At 41.4% G+C, this 23187-nt stretch overlaps 1 protein-coding gene across 4 annotated transcripts in view; it reads right to left on the bottom strand.

The window, feature by feature from the left end:
* Positions 1–1073: 1073 nt before the first annotated feature.
* BckdhB (Branched chain keto acid dehydrogenase E1 subunit beta) overlaps positions 1074–23187 on the bottom strand; it is a 38922-nt gene continuing 16808 nt past the window's right edge. The window contains exons 3-6 of one of the 4 annotated variants that reach the window (XM_065868583.2): positions 8596–8842; positions 8311–8529; positions 8165–8257; positions 1074–1744 (exon numbers count right to left, since the gene is read on the bottom strand). In XM_065868583.2, coding sequence (XP_065724655.1) covers positions 1718–1744; positions 8165–8257; positions 8311–8529; positions 8596–8842 — 586 coding nt within the window. In that variant the 3' untranslated portion in view covers positions 1074–1717. Of the gene's footprint in view, positions 1745–7705; positions 8103–8164; positions 8258–8310; positions 8530–8595; positions 8843–15614; positions 16192–23187 lie in introns of those variants that run through there. The other 3 variants (XM_017076274.4, XM_017076279.4, XM_036822357.3) reach the window with 3 other exon arrangements.

The following is a 23187-nucleotide window of genomic DNA, read 5'->3' as shown; positions in this document are numbered from 1 at the left end:
ACGAGTACGAAGCTTCGTGTCGTTTTTGATGGATCTGCTAAAACAACTTCTGGTAGCTCTCTGAACGACTTACTTCTGGCAGGACCAACAATTCAACAAAAAATCTTCAATATACTTGCCCTTTGTGGAGATATCTGCAAGATGTACCGTTGCGTGCGTGTTTCGTACCCGGATGATTTCTTGCAGTGCATCGTTTGGAGAGAGAGCTCCAGGAAAGAATTGAGTGTTTTTAAATTGAACACGGTGACTTACGGAACCAAGCCAGCTGCCTTCTTGGCTATAAGGGCCATGCATCAACTCTCTTACGATGAGGAGGAATCATTTCCTATTGGAGCAAAAATTGTTCGTAGAGATTTCTATGTGGATGATTTAATATCTGGTGGGGACTCAGTTGAGGAGGTGAGAGAAATTCGTCGTCAGGTGAAGGAATTACTGTCGCAAGGCACTTTCCAATTCGCAAATGGTGTTCGAATGAGTCAGCAGCCCTGAAGGGAGAGTCTGAATGCGACAAGGAGCAGTTAATCAAATTTCACGATGGATCGGATGTCGCCAAGGCATTGGGACTAGTCTGGGATCCATCTTCTGATCAGCTCCTATTTCATTTTTCTCAACTGCCAATCAATCAACGACCCACTAAGCGGGTTGCATTGTCGACGATTGCCAAATTCTATGATCCACTCGGTTTAATAACTCCTATTATCACAAAATCTAAGATTTTTCTGCAATCTCTATGGAGTGCGAACGTGGATTGGGATGATGCACTGCCAGAGCCCATTCTTTCGTCATGGGGGGAGTTGACCTCACAGTTATCGGTCGTACAGAACTTAAAATTCCCACGATTCGTACTGCAACCAAGGGCTTCCGTTGAGTTGCATGGATTCTGCGATGCTAGCATGTCAGCTTATGGAGCGTGTCTATACTTGCGATCGGAGACCAATGGAGAATCGAAAGTCCATCTGCTCTGTGCCAAGTCAAGGGTAGCTCCATTGAAGGCCTTAACAATTCCCAAATGTTTGTGGGGAAGACAACAAATATGCCACCCTTATATTTATAATTAATAACGCACGAATAGGTTATATTAAAATGTATAGCGTTTATTCGGAGCGGCAGACGGACTGTGAATGTGTAAAAAGCTTGGCTCCAAGATCTTCATATAGACATATGCAGGCTTACAAAGTAGTTGCTGAATAGATAAGCGACAGCTTTATGGGTATAAGAAAGAAGGCGAAAGATAAGCAGAGAGCGATGCAGGTGCCGTCGTACACCTATGCGCGCATGACTAGGCGCTGGCGATCTGCTCCGAACATACTCCCACCGTTGGAAGAGGTAAGGTTCCAACTATCTCGGAATCGATGGGCAGAACGGCTAGCTTGGCGACGGCTCTCTTGATCAGACCCGTAGCTGTACGGACCATAGCTACTCTGATGACTCCGTCCCCGCCGGGTATGACTTCTTGGATGCACCCAAGCTGCCATCTCAAGGGTGGAACGTTGTCCTCCTTAAGCAAAACTATGCGTCCAACCTTGATGTTAGACATTTCGACGCGCCACTTGCTCCTCTCTTGAAGTAGGGACAAATACTCGCTGCTCCACCTTTTCCAGAAATGTTGCTGCATCTGGGTAACCCGCTGCCATCTGCTGAGGCGGTCTTCGCGGAGATGAGTAATGCCAGGCTCAGGAAACTTAGTGTAGCTGGAACCCTTCAGGGTTAGCAGGTGTTAGCACCTCAAGGCCTTCAGCATTTTCTGAAATTGGACAGAGTGGACGGGAGTTAAGGATGGCAGAAATCTCATATGCAAGAGTTCTTAATTCATCGATGGCTAAGATGGATGCACCGACGACTCTGTAGAAGTGAAATTTAGCTGACTTCACAGCGGCCTCCCATAAACCACCGAAGTGCGGGGCACGCGGAGGGATGAACTTCCAATCGATCCCATCAGCTAAACAGGCGGAAGATATCGATGCTGTGTGCTGCTCGCTCAAAAAGAGCTCTTTCAGCTCGGCAAGCTCTCTCTTTGCACCGACAAAGTTTGTAGCATTTTCGCTCCAAATGGTACGCGGACTGCCTCTAAGGCTGATGAATCTCCTCAGCGCTGCGATGAAAGAATCCGTCGTGAGAACCTGGACCACTTCCAAATGAGCAGCCTTCGTGGAAAAACAGACAAAGACGGCGATATAGCACTTGTGGGGTGCCTTATTTCTGGCCTCTGCTTTATGATAGAATGGCCCACAATAGTCCACTCCTGTGGTATGAAAAGCTGGATTAGGCTGCACTCTATTTGCTGGAAGGCTACCCATGACGTGCTCCCAAGTAACAGGCTTCATTCGGAAACATCGGACGCATTTGTTGATAACGCTGGCGACGAACTTGCGGCCTCCAATCGGCCAGTACCTTTGCCGTAATGCGGCAAGCAGCGCCTGCGATCCTCCATGCAAATATTTCTCATGATAATAAACGATGATCGCCTTGGTGACTGGATGATCCTTGGGCAACAGTATCGGATGCCTCGTGTCGTAGTCCAAGTTTGCGTTCTGAAGCCTTCCACCCACGCGAAGTAACCCATCGGAGCCGAGTATAGGTCTAAGCGAAACCAGCTTGCTTTTCTGTGGAAACGGCTTGCCCTGGCTAAGAGATCCATACTCCTTCGCCAAGTTAACCTGTTGGATGCTCCTCAGAAGAAGTACAGTTCCAGAGTTGATGTTCGGAGCAGATCGCCAGCGCCTAGTCATGCGCGCATAGGTGTACGACGGCACCTGCATCGCTCTCTGCTTATCTTTCGCCTTCTTTCTTATACCCATAAAGCTGTCGCTTATCTATTCAGCAACTACTTTGTAAGCCTGCATATGTCTATATGAAGATCTTGGAGCCAAGCTTTTTACACATTCACAGTCCGTCTGCCGCTCCGAATAAACGCTTTACATTTTAATATAACCTATTCGTGCGTTATTAATTATAAATATAAGGGTGGCATATTTGTTGTCTTCCCCACAAACAGAGGCCATCGAAGTATGGGTGGTATTTGAAAAGTAATAACTGAATTTCGCCTTGTACTTTAAATTCTACTGGTATAGGTAAATTAGCAGTTCGGGTCAGTGAATAGTTTTCCAGGACTGTTGTGATACGTACATTATTTTCTAATTTTTCTATGGCGCCTTGCGGAATAAGAGTTGGGACCACGAAGGAACAGGTGGAACCGGTGTCCACGAGAAATTTTTTGGTGGTTCTGGAGAGTTAGATAAAGTGATAATTATACATGGAAGAGACAGACCGTGCGTTTTTTTGTTTATGTAACCGACTTGTCGGTTGAGGCTTCTTGCTGAAAATTTGAGCTGCCGTCAATGTTGTTGAAGCTGGAGGCAGACCTTTGTGAAGGATTTCGGTCAGTGTTATACCCCCCTGCTCTGTTGTCATTATTCTGTCTGTTGTTATTGGTACGATTCTGGCTTCGGTACGAGCCTTGACGGAATGGGTTTGCCGAGGAGTAAGAATTGCCCCGATGGTCTTGCCCATGAGTATTGGAAGAGTAGTTATTACGGCCACTAGAGTTGTTTTGATACGAACTCTTCTGGTAGGGCCTATTACGGTCCGAGTTGAACCTATTGTTCTGCGATTTGTTTTGTTTTTGGTAAATAAAACTCTGCTCGGCTTGGCACCACTCATAAGCCGTCTCGATCGTTGTCAGATTTCGGGCCCGGATGACTGTTCTGAGTGGGTCGCGTAGCCCCACTAAAAAGGCATTAAGACAGACCCCATCGTAAAGAGCTCGTTTTGATGCCGCACTTACTCCGTGGTCGGAGTCTGCAGGGAGTGACAACAAGTCACTACGGAGTCTGGTGATCTCAAAGAATAATTAACCCAGAGACAACCCACTGGGGAGGTTCTGAATTTCGGCGATGAGTATCGGTTCTTTCTTTTTGCATGCATACTACATGCGTTTAAGGTTTTCCCTAATGCTGTCCCATTCAAGTTTAGTGTCCAACATGTTCAAAGTCTCGTCCGCCTTGCCTTTAATTTTGTTCCTCAAAGTTCTTAATATCAACTGTCCGTACGGGGTTTGGTCCGTACCCCTTATCAACATAATAATTTCCTCAACGCTCACAATAAATTTCTGAAGGTTACCTGGGGTCCCCTCGAAAGTAGGTAATTGCTTGACAAAGGCTAGTATATCGGTAGGGTTTAGGGTTGTATTTAGGGTAGTGGTGGCTGACGTGTTCGAAATGGTACTAGCATTTCCTATATTGTTAATGCCACTGTTGGTAGGGCTAGTGGTCCTAGAACCCCCGGAGGCGTTACCCGAGTCCATGATCAAAATTTCCTCCTCTCTGATTTCAGGTAAGCTGGTACTACTCCTGAGGCCTAGTCTAGTTTTAGTTTTTTGTACTAAGGTTTTCCTTGACATTAGGTGAAACTGCGTATTTGCGTAATTAAAGGTTTCGAGAAAAAATTTGAATTGTAAATACTGGTCAATATATGTGCTTTAGTCAGAATTTTCCTGTTTAAGTGTTTCCACGTGTGAGAATTTTGTTTAGTGTATCTATCTTAGGAATTTATTTTCTCTTTTTTTTTTTTTTGTTAAAGTGTGTTTAGAAAATGTTTTTTTTTTAATATATATGTAATAATGTTGTGTAAATATGTATGTAGAGATAAGGCTTAAAATGTATATTTAGTTACTATTGTTCGTGTTGTTGTTTTATGTTGATAATCTGTAATGCAGACAATATTAGTGTATGTGTGTGTCTTATCGTGGTGTCGTGGCAACCATGAGGCAAAGTGATTGGGCTCGTTGGGGGAATAGGGAGCATTATAAAAAGTTGTTATTCAATTTTAATTCTCTTTTTTTTCCTTTTTACCTTAGTCAGCGAGTTTTTTTGAGTTTGTGTTGTTTTCCTGCAACATTGTAGCTGCCCTTCGTCGGGTCTAAGACCCAAAAGTATCGGGTTTCGTGGCAGTGGGGGGAAAGGAGACAATACCCGGCCATGCATATACACATTTTTGTATGGGTGGAGAAGTGAATTATGTGAGGCTCCAAAAAATTTTAAATGAGTGCATCCATTTTTTTTTTATTTAAATATCCCTATTAATGCGCTATGCATTCTTGTGCCAATGAGCGATTGATGGTCACAACTTGATATGGATGCAAAAATATCCAGTGTAAGATTTTTTTATATATATATATCCATATAATGCGCGATGCATTTTGTGCCGATCAGCGATTGATGGTCACAATTTGATATGGGTGCAAAAATATAATTTTCAGTGTAAGATTTTTATATAAATGTATATCCATATAATGCGCGATGCATTTTGTGCCGATCAGCGATTGATAGTCACAATTTGATATGGGTGCAAAAAAAATATAATTTTTAGTGTAAGATTTTTTTTTATAAATATATATCCATATAATGCGCGATGCATTTTGTGCCGATCAGCGATTGATGGTCACAATTTGATATGGATGCAAAAAAAATATAATTTTCAGTGTAAGATTTTTTATATATATATATATATATCCATATAATGCGCGATGCATTTTGTGCCGATCAGCGATTGATGGTCACAATTGATATGGATACACACACAACAATTTTCCGATTTAATTAGCCATATTCCCAGCGATTCACAGTAAGTAGGAAAATAGAATTTCGTTTAGCATATTATTTTGGATTAATCATGACGATAACACTATAGGTATTTATTTTTTGTTGGAAAAAATTTTTTGTACACAACACATTGTTATAATAATTAATTATTCCTTTTAGGCCTCACTAACTCGCTGACTGAGATCGTTGTTTTATTTATTCTTTTTTTTCATTGTTCACTTTTTTTGAAAACGTTTGCCCCTTTTGTTTCACTTTTCACTCTGCCCCTTGGCTTACCCAATTTATTACATGGTGGTTATAATGAATATCCTCATCAATTTCATCCTTTGTTGTTTTAGATACCGGCTGCGCCAATTACGTCTGTGGTCCGGAGGTGGCTGGTCACAGTATTATAGATATAGGTGCTTATTTAGTATTCCAATGAAATAAAGACAAAGATAAACTTCTCTGGTCGAGTGTCACTCTTCGACTAATTATATTCTGTTCTGAGTATACAAATGAGAGCTAACTTGGGAGTGGGGTACATATGTTGAGATTGCGAAACTCCTTAGGTCAGCAGTTCTCGGCCGGATGCCTGTGGCCCAGTTGTTTACTCGGTTCGGTATCCCGTCTGCTGTGTCGGCGGTTTGGTGTCCGGGTTGAATGGCATCTCCGCTAGTGGGACAATGCCCGAGGGGGTTTAGGTGGAGGTGATGTCATGAGGAAGACATCAGCGGTAACTCGGGCAATTCTTATAAACAAGTACTGCGCGAACTGTCTCGCACACGAGCACTCCACTGGGAGCTGCCGTAGCGGTGACCGGTGCAGAACGTGCAACCGGAACCATCACACGCTGCTCCACATGCACGAACGTGTTTCCCGGAAAAAGTCCGGTTCCAAGCAAAAGCCCGCTTCTCCGCAGCGTTCGCGCCGGCAAGATCCGCCAACTCGCCAAACGCTTGCTCCTCCACCGCGCTCAGCATCCTCGACACCAGCTCCGTCGCTCGCGGCACTTCTCCAGCGTCATAGCGTCAACGTCCTCCCGACTGCTTTGGTGATTGTCGAGACCGGGGAGAAGACGTTCGACACCGCCGCACTCATCGATCCGTGCACCCCGACAAGCTCCATCGATGCATCCCTGGCCGCCGCGTTTCGTTTGCCGACAACAAACGTGGGCGATGAGAGCATCTGCACGGCGACGATTCGGTCAAAGGTCGACGAGGCCATCAAGCTGGAGGTGGTCCTCAAGATCGAGCCGAACGTGCGCATCCGCACCCCCATCCGTGCGCTCAGTGAGCGCGTCGTCAAAAAGTTTAAGGAGCTACCGCTCGCGGATGAGCGTTTCCATCGGCCAGCCACGATTTCCTTAATCCTGGGCGCGGACGTCTACCCGAAGGTGATACAGCCGGGCTTCCACATGGTCGACGAGGGACTGCCAGTAGCCCAGAAGACGGTGGTCGGATGGATCCTCTCCGGCGCCTGTACGCAGGCTTAAGGCGTAGGCGACTGGCCGAAGTTCCGTCTCTTTTTTGCAACGCTAGCGATTGCAGGGGGGCGGAATGTTCAGGACCACTGTCCGGCGAATCTGGACCGGCCCCGCTATCCAGCTGCACCGCTCTCCCGCTCTCTCGCGCTCCTGTTCTCCTGCGCTGTTCCCAGCCTCCCTCCGTGAAGTCTCCGCTGCGCTTTGGAGCGCAGAGCGGAGCTTAGACTTAAGTAGTTCAATTTTGGAAGTCGTATGGAATAAAGCGCGGTCGTACCCCGCCTATTTTACAAGTTGACTTTTTTCGAGTACTTCTTTTCCATCACGGGGCAATTCGCGTTTCGAGTGGTTTTCTCCCCTACAGCTGAGACGCTTTCCGCCGCACCAGCAGCAAACCGCCGAAGCCCAGAGCAGCAGCCCGCCGACGCCGCCAGTTTCCCGCCATCGCCTCCCACGCCATTCTACCAGCGCTACCCCGCTACCCGCCGGCATACAGTATATTTGATTTATCACAGGTACAGGCTCATTTTCCATACTATTACCATATAACTATTACCAGTGTTGTGAAAGTGATGTGAACATTTTTTTACCCATTTGAAAAACATTTATCGTTCAGCTACAAAAATTATAATAAAATAAACAATTATCTTTTAAGTTTCATATTTTGGATAACCCGTTTAAAGTAAAGAAGGTTTAATATGTAAATTATTGTTGTTAAATGAATAAACATTTAAATATAACATTTTTTGTAAGTAAATGCATTTAGTTATCTTCATGTCCGTTCCTTACACGAAAAAAAATGGGTCAAGGTACTAAAAGTTAACAATTTCCTTTATAGCCGACAAGCATCGATGTTTATCGGGCAAATAAAAGGGCTCAAAGACATGAGGAAACGGTGTATCCCATCCAGTCACCCGCTTCACGGGAGCTTCTAGGTGAAAAAAACATTTTTCTTGGATGTATGATGCTAGTTCTGAGCCAAATCCCTGGGTTAATGGAGCTTCATGAGCAATTATAACTCTTCCTGTTTTTTGTGCAGACTAAAGCATTTTTACAAATATTGTATAAACTTGTTAAAAGGAAATTCAATTCGGTTACTTACGGTACAAATTAAAGTTGTGTCCCACGGTAAAATAGAGACCAAATCGATTACTTCACAATCCACATGCAAATGTATTTTGGCCAGTTCAGCAACCTATAAAACGATTTATTATCTTAGAAAACAAAACAAAAACAGTCTGCACATACTTCTAATAAAACATGGACTTGTGTACCCCAACCAACAAGTGTGACATCTTTTCCATCCCGAAGTATGTCAGCTTTGCCGAGTTCCGAGGTAAAGTATTCCGTTGGCACATCCTCAACAGCTGCCCGATACAAAGTTTTAGGCTCAAAAATTATACAAGGGTTTGGATCACGAACGCATGCAAGAAGAAGACCCTTTGCCTTTATGGGTCCACGGGGAACCTTTTTTAATCAAATATACAAAATTCAAATTATATTTTCCAGCATTTCTTTATACTTTAAAATTACCACTACACGAAGGCCCGGGGTGTGGGCAAAGTATGATTCTGGACTTTGAGAATGGTAGAGTGCCCCGTGACCGACCGCACCACAAGGAACTCTAAAAGTTAATGATCCACAGTCAAAGAGCCCACCACTTCGGTATCGATATTTGGCAGCTTCATTTACTATCTGGTCAAAGCTCGGAAATATGTAGTCCGCAAATTGAATTTCCGCTATTGCGGTAGCTCCAGTATTCGCCACACCAATCGCAAAGCTATAAAATAAATGTATTAAAATCGACGAGCTGGCTCCACCTGGCGGAGAAAATTTTCATTGGTCTTATCTTTTAATAAAAGGTCTGATTTCATAAATTTGTAACATGTAGATGGTTATTGAGCGTTGCATGTGAAATTGGAGCCTAGTTGCATTTTAGTTAAGTTAATTAATTAAGTTATTTCAAAACAAGAAAGCAAGTTATATACTCTTGCGGTTATAATTATTAAATTTAATTCAAAATTCTTAAAAATAAAAAAAAATTATATTCCAATAGCATAAGATACTTTGTCAAAAAACACAAAAGCTATAATTTGTTTTATATTATTTTCCCATTAATTTTCCAATCGTTCCTATGGCAGCTTTATGATATAGTCGTCCGATTTTGATAAAACTAAATCCAAAATTCAGAACTAATTAAAAAGTGTTATTTCAAAGCGTAGGAGGTTATATGTTAAAAAATACACCAAAGACATAATTTTTTTTAATTTGTTTTTTCCGATTAATACTATGGAAGCTACAAGATATAGTTGTCCGATCCGGCTGGTTCCGACTTATATACTACCTGCAAAAGAAATAAGACTTTTGGGAAAGTTATAGCCTTTATGGGGTCGGAAACGACTGCATCACTGCGTTGGAAACTTCTGACTGAAATCATAACACCCTCTGCAAGGGTATAAAAATAAAATTAGGCGAACTTTTCAAAACGGGAATTTGTGTCGTTTTGTTTGTCTTTTCGTGAATATCCAATCTCTTTTTCAGGATACTAAAAGTATTATGTGTTAAACAGCTCGAGAAAACAGATATAAACAATAAATACGCCGTTGAAAAGGTTTTTTGAAATCCTAAACACTCCTCAATAACCTAATTTTGTAAGTAATAAAAAGTGTAAAAATTGTGACAAACGTTTTTGTGTCGTACTTTAATGACTTGTTTGGTTGGATTGTTGGAAAAACTAACGCTTGTAACTTCTTAGGCAAGTTATTATTTCTCGCATCAAAGCTGTGGGGGGCACAGTTTTATGCTGAGCATTATTAGCCTAGCCTTTAAGTCTAGATCGAATCCGTTATACCAAAAATATGAAGAAGCTATAAACACTAACTCAAACATCTAAAAACAAAAAAAAATCGATTGGTAAAGTGGACTAACATAATACTAAAACCGTCTCCAACCATCGAATTTTCATTTTTACCCATTAAATAGTTACTTTTATGTAATACTTTAACGTAAGAGTTTCTATAGAAAATAGTTATTAAACTGTATAAAAGGGTAGTTATGCGAACCATAAATATGGTTACATTTTTATAGATATAAAATTGATAACGTTATTAATTATTTAAGTTCATAGAAACGTCACTGTAGCATGGTAAGGTTTTTGTTGAGTCACTTTTCAAGTGACTTTCAGCTAGAAGCATATTGAAGACTTTACAGATACATCTTTTAAGTAAAGCCTTAACTTTTCTGAGCGTGGCTTGGGAGCCTCGGTGTACGAAGTTCTAGACCCAGTTGTGAATTATAATCAATACATTTAAGTGAATTCCTTATTGTTGCATACTTTTGTGTGGAAGGTTTTACGTTAGGATAACTATTTACTATTGCAATAACAAATTACACACATCACTATGTTAATAGTGGCTTAACTATTAAATAGTATACAAAGCAAAAATAGTAAATAGTAAATAGTAATAGTAAAGTACAGTTTTTATAATTACTGAATTTACTGCATTTGTCAATTTTACCAACCAAATTTTTTTTGTTTGCAAATAAAAACAGTTTAATATTTAAACAAAAAACCCTTGGAGGTTGTACCTGTGGAGGAAGAGAATATGATCAAAAACAACGATGCTGTAATCATTTTTTTTATTATTTTACCATTATTTATCCGATCGTTCCTATAGCAGCTAAAGGGTGTTCCACGAAAGATTTGCGTTTTAAAATCGCTATAAAAAAACAACGAGTTTATATTTTTCAAAAAAATTTTTTTATTGGATAGCCTCAACATTGCTGATGGCGACTTCAATCTCGAGCGTTAGGTCATCAATCGTCTCTGGGTGGTTGGCGTAACACTTATCCTTTACGGCACCCCACAAAAAATAGCCCAACGGGGTCAAATCGCAGCTGCGAGGCGGCCAGTTGACATCGCCGTTTCGGCTGATTATGCGATTTTCGAACGTACCGCGCAAAAGATCGATTGTAACGTTGGCTGTGTGGCACGTAGCGCCGTCCTGCTGGAACCATATGTCGTCTATGTCTTCCTCTTCCATTCGGGGAATGAAAAGGTCTTACGGCGGCTCCTTCCTCGTTTTCAAAGAAAAACGGCCCAATGATGCCACCCGACCACATACCGCACCAAACAGTCACTCGATGTGGATGCATTGGCATCTCCAAGGCGACGTGTGGATTTTCTGAACCCCAAATGCGACAGTTTTGCTTATTAACGTAACCGCCGAGGTGGAAATGGGCCTCATCAGAAAACAGGATTTTTCGGTAAAAATGGTCATCTTCGACCAAGCGCTCCAGAGCCCATTCCGCGAACCGAAAACGCATTGGATGGTCATGAGGCTTAAGCTGCTGAACCAAGTGAATCTTATATGGCCTTAGACGGAGGTCTTCGGTTAAAATCCGTTGCAGGGAAGTGCGCGAAATATCCAACTCTTGAGCACGGTGCAGAGTTGACGTCGACGGACACTTTCGGCCACCGCAGCGATATTTTCGACCGACCGAACTGGACGAGCGCGTAAACGTGTTGTTTTATCCATCAACGATCCAGTCTCACGCACACGCTTCACAAAACTATCCACAAACTGCCTGGAAGGCGCTTTATTTTTTCCGAATTTTGACCGAATTTTGACAAATTATATTTTCCAGCATTTCTTTATACTTTAAAATTACCACTACACGAAGGCCCGGGGTGTGAGCAAAGTATGATTTTGAACTTTAAGAATGGTAGAGTGCCCCGTGACCGACAGCACCACAAGGAACTCTAAAAGTTAATGATCCACAGTCAAAGAGCCCACCACTTCGGTATCGATATTTGGCAGCTTCATTTACTATCTGGTCAAAGCTCGGAAATATGTAGTCCGCAAATTGAATTTCCGCTATTGCGGTAGTTCCAGTATTTGCCACACCAATCGCAAAGCTATAAAATAAATGTATTAAAATCGACGAGCTGGCTCCACCTGGCGCAGAAAATTTTCATTGGTCTTATCTTTTAATAAAAGGTCTGATTTCATAAATTTGTATCATGTAGATGGTTATTGAGCGTTGCATGTGAAATTGGAGCATAGTTGCATTTTAGTTAAGTTAATTAATTAAGTTATTTCAAAACAAGAAAGCAAGTTATATACCCTTGCGGTTATAATTATAAAATTTAATTCAAAATTCTTAAAAATACAAAAAAATTATATTCCCAATAGCATAAGATAATATGTCAAAAAACACCGAAGCTATAATTTGTTTCATATTATTTTCCCATTAATTTTCCAATCGTTCCTATGGCAGCTTTATGATATAGTCGTCCGATTTTGATAAAACTAAATTCAAAATTCAGAACTAACTAAAAAGTTTTATTTCAAAGAGTAGGAGGTTATATGTTAAATAATACACCAAAGAAATAATTTTTTTTAATTTGTTTTTTCCGATTAATACTATGGAAGCTACAAGATATAGTTGTCCGATCCGGCTGGTTCCGACTTATATACTACCTGCAAAGGAAATAAGACTTTTGGGAAAGTTATAGCCTTTATGGGGTCGGAAACGACTGCATCACTGCGTTGGAAACTTCTGACTGAAATCATAACACCCTCTGCAAGGGTATAAAAATATAATTAGGCGAACTTTTCAAAACGGGAATTTGTGTCGTTTTGTTTGTCATTTCGTGAATATCCAATCTCTTTTTCAGGATCCTAAAAGTATTATGTGTTAAACAGCTCGAGAAAACAGATATAAATAATAAATACGCCGTTGAAAAGGTATTTTGAAATCCTAAACACTCCTCAATAACGTAATTTTGTAAGTAAAAAAAGTGTAAAAATTGTGACAAACGTTTTTGTGTCGTACTTTAAAGACTTGTTTGGTTGGATTGTTGGAAAAAGTAACGCTTGTAACTTCTTAGGCAAGTTATTATTTCTAGCATCACAGCTGTGAGGGGCACAGTTTTATGCTGAGCATTATTAGCCTAGCCTTTAAGTCTAGATCGAATCCCCAACCGCAAACCTTCTACTAAATATCTCTCACATTGACAATAACATTCGAAATGTCAAAGTTAAAATTGTCGATAGTTCAAAAACCAAATGCTAGATGAGCCACCCGGTATAGAGGTCGCTGCTCGTGTACATAGGAAATTCCATAGGACAAATCCAGGGGGAAATATTACCTTAGAAGCGAGCGCAAATCATTCCAGTTTTAAAACAATCTTATATATATAAATTTGTTCTCCCCGATCACTTAAAACCTAATCAAAAGGTAAGAACTCAGTTAACGTTGCTAGTGAAACAAAATACAGTTTTAACTATACTTAAATATGTCAAAATAAAAAAACATTAGCAGATTGTAATTCTTAAATTGTCCAAATAATAATGATTAAAATAAATAATAATGTGTAACGTTCAATGACCTTTAAAAGCATATAAATAAATATATTTTAATGCAAGAAGTAAAAAAAATATTTGTAAAAACTTGTAAATCGAAGTTTTAAAAAAAAGTGATTTATTGCGTACTATGTTAAAATAACGGTAAGTATATTGAAAAATTGGTAGAAATTTAGTTGTAGGTTTAAGAAAAGTAATTTTTTTTTTGGATCAATCGATAGGTATCGACGAGACCAATACATTTCAGTTAAAATTTTTTATCTAGCATGAAAATTGTGGGCGTTACAGGTTTTCGCGGTTTGTGGGCGTTAAAGTGGGCGTGGCAAACTTTTTTTTGGGTCAATCGATAGGTATTGATTAGAACAATACATTTCAGTTAAAATTTTTATTCTAGCATCAAAACTGTAGGAGCCACAGTTTTGGGCGGTTTGTGGGCGTTAGAGTGGGCGTGGCACTGTGCTGAAACAAACTTGCGCTGCGTAAGAAGCTCAGGAATCTGCACGCCAAATCTCAATAGCCTAGCTCCCATAGTTTCCGAGATCTCAGCGTTCATCCGGACAGACGGACAGACGGAAATGGCTAGATCGACTCGGCTAGTGATCCTGATCAAGAATATATATACTTTGTGGGGTCGGAAACGCTTCCTTCTGCCTGTTACATACTTTCCGACGAATCTAGTATACCCTTTTACTCTACGAGTAACGGGTATAACTATTGTTTACTGTAGTTTTTCTAACATATGGCAATATAAAAAGATCTATATATATCATTATATCTCAATCTCAATATATGATTATGTGGGCGGTAGACAAATTTTAGGCGATATGGTCGTTTTTCTATAATGAAAATTGTGGGCGCCACAGGTTTGGGCGGCTTGTGGGCGTTAGAGTGGGCGTGATATATTCGCGTAACAAACTTGCGAACGCTCAATAGCCATTTACATGCTACGGAATCTAAATCTGAAATCCCGCTTCTCTATCTTTGGTAGTTTCCGAGATATCCGCGTTCATACTTACGATTTTTTGAAGTTTGTGGGCGGTTTGTGGGCGTGGCAAACTTTGGGTCAATCGATAGGTATTGATGAGAACAATACATTTCAGATAAAGTTTTTATTCTAGCAGCCATACTGTAGGAGCCGCAGTTTTTGGCGGCTTGTGGGCGTTAGAGTGGGCGTAACAACTTGCTGAAACAAACTTGCGCTGCGTAAGAAGCCTAGCCCTAATAGTTTCCGAGATCTCAGCGTTCATCCGGACGGACAGACAGACGGACATGGTTAGAACGACTCGGCTAGTGATCCTGATCGAGAATATATATACTTTATGGGGTCGGAAACGTTTCCTTCTGCCTGATACATACTTTTCCAAGAATCTAGTATACCCTTTTACTCTACGAGTAACGGGTATAATTATGTTCCCAATAATGGAAGGTAATATGTCAAAAACACCGAACCTATACTTAAAAAATTGGGTCTTCGAGAACAATATTATGCCCTTCAAATTTTTATGGAGTCGTTGTATGGAGTCGTTTTGTAATATATGTACAATGTACATAGGTGCTAAGGCCTGGAAAATTTCAAAAAGCTTAAAAACGTTCACTTTAAATAAAATTGTAATTAAAGTAAATTTTTCTCCAAGTACATGTACGAACGAAACGGTTGAGTTACTCAACGATTAGCTTCATCAAATCTATTTATCTGCAACAAAGGTAATGACCCCACTTTCATCACTAGAAATAGGGGAAAAGTGGTAGATATTATCTGCTCGATCACCTTGAAACGTTGAGCGTGGGAGTCGAACACGCCTTTTTAAAACATCGCTATATAGAATCTCAGAAATCTAACTGGGACTACCATAAAAAACTTCTCACAAGAAACTTACATACTCACCCGTCGCCCGGACCTACATGACAGTCAATACATTATCTGTCATCTGTGGAAAGGCCATAAGAAAGGCTTGTCCAAGCAAAGCATTCAAGACAAAACACAAACCCCCATGGTGAAACTCAACCTAGCCGAATCTTAAATCAAGTGTAGAACTCACTTCAACATCTGCTTGCAGCTGCGGCAGTAGTCGTGGTTACTGAGTCCCAACCTGCGCGCGTGAGTCCCTAAAAGACAATGGCCCGTAAGGGCATTTAGGAGAGTAAAGATGTCTTCCCTATTGTATTTGGTGTAGAATAAAAACGTTTTATTTCCCAAATTGAGTGGACTGTATTTCAATGATTAAACTTTGTCACATTTTTCTTGTGTGTCCGATGCTTTCAGTTGTAGTCTTAACACTAAGTCCTAAAAAATCTCTAAAGTGTGTCGCAGCACAAAAATACATTAAAGAGGGCAAAGTTGGTATTTCATATACCAAAGATAGAATAAGATTCAAAATGAAATAACGGCTGTAATGCGTTCATCAACATCCCGGGCCGCCCTGAAACAATGTTTCAGAATTAGGCAGTACAGCTAACTTGGTGATAGGCCGGGTCATCTCTCCAGTAGACGTCTTAAGTTTTACAGCGCGTACAAGTCCATCTGGCCCAGGATGAGCTTCCACTACACGGGGTAGTATCCAAGCTGCTGGAGGGAGATTTGAGTCCTTGACGAGGACTACATTGTCTACTGCGATGTTGAGTTCCTTGCTGCTCCACTTTTGACGTTGCTGTAGGGATGTCAAATACTCTTGATGCCAGCGTTTCCAAAACCCTTGATACATCGATTGCAAGTGCTGCCAATAGTCCAGACGATTGATCGGCAAATGAGTCAGATCTCCTTCTGGAACAGTTGTGAATGGGCGTCCAATTAAAAAGTGGGCCGGAGACAAGTAGGGGAGGTCAGTGTCAGGTGTGTAGCATAGCAGTCGCGAGTTCACCACTGCAGTGATCTGAGCGATCAGAGGTTGCATGTGTTCAAAGGTTAGAACAGTTTTTCCCACAACTCGACGCAGATGCAATTTAACAAAGCGTACTGATGACTCCCACTTCCCTCCCCAATGTTGCGAATGGGGAGGTATAAAACTCCATTTGATTCCATCATCGGCCAGCGATTGTGCTAGATTCCGTTGATGCTCCTGCGAAGACAAAAGTTGCTGCATCTCATCTAATGCCCGTTTGGCACCAACAAAATTCGTCCCGTTGTCGCTGTTTTTGTAGTAACCCCAGTTGCTTACTCTTAGATTAGTAATGTTATCGGCGGGAGGACAGTCTAGAGCTATTATAAATTCTATGTACCGGTGATTTGAGAATGAGTGTTCGACCCCCACCTTCCTCGCTTCGAGTTGGATAAGCAAGGGATCAGATTTTAAGACTTCTAAGACATCCCTCTTATTTCTAGTGATGCAAGTTGGATGATTACCTTTGTTGCAGATGAATAGATTTGATTGAAGAAGATAGTCATAGAGTAAGTCACTCCTTTCGTTTGTGTCTGGTGCGCGGTGGGAGTTAGCGTCCCCTCCCAGGATGAGTTCCTTAGATGAGTGTGCATGTATTACAATGTTTATGCTATAACTTTCATGCATTCTCCAATACATGAAATTATAATATCCCCTGTTTATACAACACAGACAAATTCATGAAATGATATTAGTAAAGCTGTCAAATTTTTTGAATTTGATATAGAGCTCTATAAAGTAGTAGGCTGTGAAGTAGGCTGTGCCTTAACATTTCGTGCGTTGGGGCTGAATTTATAGTCAACTTTCGTGTGTTATCGAATTCATGAAAAGGCGTTTATGCACACAGGAATTTGCCATTTCATTATTTGATTTCATGAAATAGGCATAACATTAACACAGTATATGAGTTCTTGTGTTATGGTGTTTGGTAGTGGCCCGTCATAGTCGTGTGCCAGACAGAATGATGCTATGGTGTGATGAGTGTGTTCGTTTAGCTCCAGTCTGACCGTGGTGAGGTCGCCTTCGCTAAACTGTAGAAAAAGATAAGCGTTAATGTGTGTCTAGGTAAGAATGCAGGTTCTGGTTTTACCCTTACCCTTGGTGTAAAATAGCTTGTATAGGGGGGTTGATAAGCCACAGATGTTGTTACCAACAATCCATGGGTCTTGAATGAGGACTATTTTGCCTGTTGCCAGGCGGGTGAGTAGGGCAGCGGATGCTGCCTTGCCTCGGTCGAGACGGGATGTTTGCAGCCTCGCAAACTGCCAGCTTAACCCCGGGGTAGACCTCGTCAACCTTGTTGATGGCAGCCTTGTAAAGCGCTGCCGATTTTTCATCGTCAAAGGCTATCAGCTTCATATTGCCCTGGTACCACCCCGCATCAACGCATATACCAAGCAAAGGCAATACAAAAAACAAGGAAGAACGCTACAGTCGAGTGCCTCGACTATCAGATACCTGATACTCAACTAAAGGGACCAAAAAAAGATGGAGATATAACAAAAGCAAAGCGAGATTATAAGTCGCCACCTACCCGCGACATCGGTAGACAGATTTAAGTGTTATGGGCATTCTCTAATGCCTATTTACCTATCAGGTAAAATCGTTTTTGTATCATCAAAAATGTGGGCGCCACAGGTTTGGGAGGTTTGTGGACATGGCAACATTTCTTGGCACATTAGCGTAACAAACTTGCGCTGCGTACGAAGATAAGGAATCTAAATAAGAAATCTCAACTCCGTAATTCTAATAGTTCCCGAGATCACAGCATTCACACGGACAGACGGTCAGACGGACATGGCTAGATCAACTCGGCTAGTGATCCTGATTAGGAATCTGTATAATTTCTACCTGTTATATAAAATTCCCCGAATACAATATTCGAGTAACGCTAATGTATTATACGAGTAGGGAGTGTTCAGCTTCTGCAGTACCATGGAGCATACGGCAGAGGCTTCAGAAAAATCTTAGAAATTGAGCACATACAATTTAACAACTACGTAAATATTGCACAAAGTATTACTCTAGTTATCAATTAGCTCTCCTGAGTAATGCTGATGCGCCACATTTGAGTTCAGCGCTCTGCGCTTAGAACGACCAACAGTGATATGCTGACACTTCATATTCGAAGTGGAGTGCTGCGCTGTATGGAATGCTGAGTCGGCTTGCCGACCATGACTTTGTGGCGTGATGCATTGCTGCTTGGCTTTAAGGTTCCTATTGTAGACTCTGATTGCCTGTCTTGTACGAGCAATACGACAATACACTTGTCTGAATAAATTACATACTCCGGCAAAGCCTTTAAAATATATCTCTTATTATTGACTGAGCTTAAGGCCAGCAATAGCGGTAAAGTTTACCGCCAACCTAATCGTCGTTCCAGAACCTGGCCTAGCACGAGATACATCAGGAGAAGCAGTAGGACACAGAGCTGCACAGCGCAGACGCAGGACTACGCGGGACAAACCCTCCGATCTTTATCTTACACATCACACCATATCATCTCGACGAATATAGCATAACTTATAACTTTAACACTGAGCCCATAGCAGCATCAGGCCCTTAAAATCCCTTTGACCTGACGGTCGAAGATGAGTAACTACCTAATAGTCGAGGCCATAGACTGTTTTTCTTGTTTATTATACATCGAATTGCGCTCAGTCAAATTAGGTAATATATGTTTTAGTTTAAATCTATAATGTCACCCTTTGATTTTGCCGAATAAATGAATAGCCTACATTGAGTTTTGTGAGCTACAGCTCGTCAATCTTTGAAAATGTGGAATTTTTTAACAAATGAGTGTCTGAAAGCCGCCTGTTGATATCGTATACACAGCAATGTATAATTTTAACTTACCGTCAAAACGAACCAAACAAGCCATATTTGGACAACATTCATGGTAAAATTCATTTAATTTTATTATTGTTAGGCCGGTAACAGAATCGCGGCAGTATTAACACCTAGTACTCACATCGACGAAAACCGTAACCTAGCCATAGGAATGAGCGAGAGGCAAATACGAGGGCAGTCCGATAAGTACTTAGCCTCACCGCCCGATGGCGTCGCTATCGCAAGAGAAATTTACTATCGTGTAGTACTTTCTCGTAGACGGCTACTGTCGAAATTTCAGCCGAATCGGACTCGTAGTTTTGTTTTGACTGCGTGAGGAATCGGACGTGTCCGCGGATTTTAGAAAAATGGAGAAAGAGCAATATCGCTCTGTGATTCGATTCTTGTTTTTGGAAGGGAAATCGCGCAGCGAAATCAAAGAGCGCTTGGATGCTGTGTACGGGGACTCTTCTCCTTCGATAGTGACCCTCAAAAATTGTTTTAACGAATTTCAACGTGGTCGCACGTCGGTTTTTGATGAGCCACTCCCAGGTGCCCCGAAAACGGCTACCACGGAGGATAAAGTGACAAAAATCCACGATCTCGTATTGGCAGACCGCCATGTCAAAAGACCGCGTGGGTCATATCCTGCATGAAATTTTGGGCATGAGAAAGCTGTCGGCGCAATGGGTGCCGCGTTTGCTCACTCCGGACAACAAACGCAACCGTGAGACCACTTCAGAGCAGTGTTTGACGCTGTTTAAGCGCAGTCCGAAGGGGTTTCTGCGTCGTTTCGTGACTGTCGACAAAACATGGATCCACTGGTACACACCAGTGGAACAGGAAGAGTCGAAACAATGGACTTTACAAGGCGAATCTGCTCCGAAGAAGGCAAAGACTGTCCCATCGGCCGGAAAGGTGATGGACACCGTTTTTTAGGATTCACAAGGTGTGATCTACATCGACTACCTGGAAAAGGGCAAAACGGTCACAGGGCTGTACTATGCCGAATTATTGGGCCGATTCGCCGCCGAATTGCAGAAAATACTGCCCCATTTGGTGAAGAAAAAGTGCTCTTCCATCATGACAACGCACCGGCTCACACTTCCGCCCTCGCCAAGGCCAAATTGGTCGAACTGGGCTACGAACTGCTACCCACCATATTCTCCAGATTTGGCCCCGTGTGACTTCTTTTTGTTTCCAAACTTGAAAGTCACTCGCTGGACAGAAATTTGCGTCGAATGAGGAGGTCGTCGCCGCCACAGGGGCCTATTTTGCAGACCTCGAGAAAACGTATTTTTCAGACGTATTTTTCAGTGTATCGAGCTAAAAGGAGATTATGTTGAGAAATAAATCGCCACTTTTCCAAAATTTTTGTTTTTCTCTTGGAGGCTAAGTACTTATAGAACCACCACCAACCAAAAAAAAACGCCCCAGGAGGTCATGGCAGATAAAAAAGAACGCCTAATCCATGCTGTTGCCCATTATTGTGGGACTTGATATACAGGACACAATCCCACAACAGGGCAAATCCGATAAAAATTGAAGGTGCCGGAGGAGATCCACTTGAGACTCCTAGTTAGGAGGAGCATGCCAAGTGGGACTTCGCTCCCTACATGCACTTCTTGCCGGCCGTGACTCAGCAAAGAAAGTACGTTGTGGTCAAAAGAACTTGTTTACGTTGTACTGATATAAGCATATTTTTAACAGAGCCACCAGTAACACGATCCCCGACGAACTCTTCAACGTGGAATCGCCGGACTTCAGCGCCTATTGCCAGCTAAAGCAGAGCTAGAGGACGTGCTTGCTTCTATAGGGAGAAGGGAAAAAAGTCGCCCGCTAGGGGACTGTTTGAGGAGCCATTACCAGCCATTGTCAGGATTCTGGGCAACTTCCTACAGCATCAGCGGAAAAACCCCATTCCCAATCCATCTCCAACTCCCTTAACGCCCATATCGGATCTGGACTGGAGGTGTCGCGGAGAAGATGGCAAAGCATCCGCGACCCGAGAAGAAAGAAAAACTACTAATTATCATAAATAAAAACATCCTTTAAACATTCCACTTATATTTATTTCTATGTGCACTAGCAGATGACGAATCTTTTTAAATTGCTCCATTTTATTTGTTTCCCTTTTGACAGTAAGACCATGCTACATTACGGGTGAACTTTGAAAACTTCGGTCACACTACAAAAATACAATTTTTCGACCAGTGAAACTCTTAGCTGATCTGAGTACTAGGGTTAACCAACGAAAGGAGGTTCATGTTATTTCCTTAGGTAGTGTTGTGAAACGAAATATCGTCAATATTAATATAACTATTTTAACAAATATATAAAAATAAATACAAATACTCACACACTAATTAAAAACATGGAGGTACCAAAAAAGTACTTATTAAAAAATTCTTTAAAAAAACCGTACCTAGAAAAAAATGTATGATCTTGAACCCTTTCAAAATATTAACAAAACAAAATCCCATTCACACGTACACAAAATCTTAAAAATGTGGGTGGCGGACAGATTGTGGGCGTTAAAGTGGGCGAGTCAAATTTTTTAAAATTCAAGCACTAGTAATACCCAACCGTTATAGCTTTTCTTAGACAGTAGCGGTCACTGTAATTACACGCATCGTTATTGAGTACCGTTGCCCGCTCAGCAAGAAGCTTTGGCTGACGGAAGCATTATCACGGTTGCCGATCTCAGTCGCTGGGCTTTCTGTACATACACTGGTGGAAAAAATAATAGAAACGATTTTCACTTCTTATTAAATAGCTAAGTAAGTACGAAAGTTGTGGGCTTCAAACCAATAAAATGTGGAGCACTGATAACTGTTCTTTATTTTGTGTTACACCTTGAGCCCCATTCGCCGTTATTATGTGCTGTGTGCATAATTTTTGAGGGCGAACACAGGTTTGGACTGGAAAAAAATAGAAACACTACTTATTTCAACCGAAATTTCGGTTTAGACTCTTTGTATTTTGAACTTTTTGGTTTAGTTTAAATACTTTAAGGTAAGTTTAACAAAAAGTTTCGAGCATGGTGAAAATCCGTTCATAATTACGACTTCTAGGCTCAGAATGGGTCGAGGAGTGCATTGCACGGCTCCGGAAAGGCATTTAATAAAAAAAACTGAGTGATGAAGGCAAATCAATGTAAAAAATAGCTGAATTAATGAATTGCTCAAAGAAAAAGTGTTCTCCGCAGTTCATTACAAAATCATTAATAAAAAGGAGAACCGAGGTAAAAAGCGAGCCACAACCAAAAGGTTTGACGACATTTTGGCTCAAACAATAAAAAAGGACCCATTCCTTACAGCCAAGAAACTCAGAAATACCTTAGGGGCAGCAGTTACAGCTCGAACAATTAGAAACCGGCTGATTGAACGAGATCTGAGAGCATATTCAGCCTGGAAGGTTCCATCTCTGAGGCAAAAAAAAAAAATGAAAAATAGACTGCTTTTTGCAAAACAACACCAGAACCGCCAAAACTGGAATAATGTTCTCTGGTCCGATGAAACTAAAATTAATATGTGTGGATCAGATGGAAAAATATATGTGAGAAGCCCAAAGAACACTGCTTTCGATCCTAAGCATACGATTAAGACTGTTAAACATGGTGTAGGGAACATAATGCTATGGGGATGCTTTTCATCTTCTGGAGTTGGACCTATATTTTGGATTAAGGAAAGGATGTTTGCTGAGGACTACCGTAGCATACTTGAGAGCACATCCTTATGCCGATGAGGAAATGCCGCTTAAATGGGAGTATATGCAAGATAATCCCCCAAAGCATAAAGCAAAAATTTTACAAAAATGGTTCCGGGACCAAAAAATATCTGTAATGGACTGGCCAGCTCCATCGCCGGATCTAAATCCGATTGAGCATTTATGGGGACACCTAAAATGACGAATTGGTAACTTCAAAGCCCCAAATAAGGAAGCATTGTGGCAGAAAGTTCAAACCGAGTGGTACGCCATTTCTCCTTCAACTTGTGCCAATCTTGTAAACTCTATGCCTCGCCGATGCCTTGCAGTATTGCAATGTTAAG

This window comes from Drosophila suzukii, unplaced genomic scaffold (assembly GCF_043229965.1).
Source record: "Drosophila suzukii unplaced genomic scaffold, CBGP_Dsuzu_IsoJpt1.0 scf_4, whole genome shotgun sequence".
NCBI lineage: Eukaryota > Metazoa > Arthropoda > Insecta > Diptera > Drosophilidae > Drosophila > Drosophila suzukii.
This window is presented reverse-complemented; position numbering and strand designations above follow the sequence as displayed.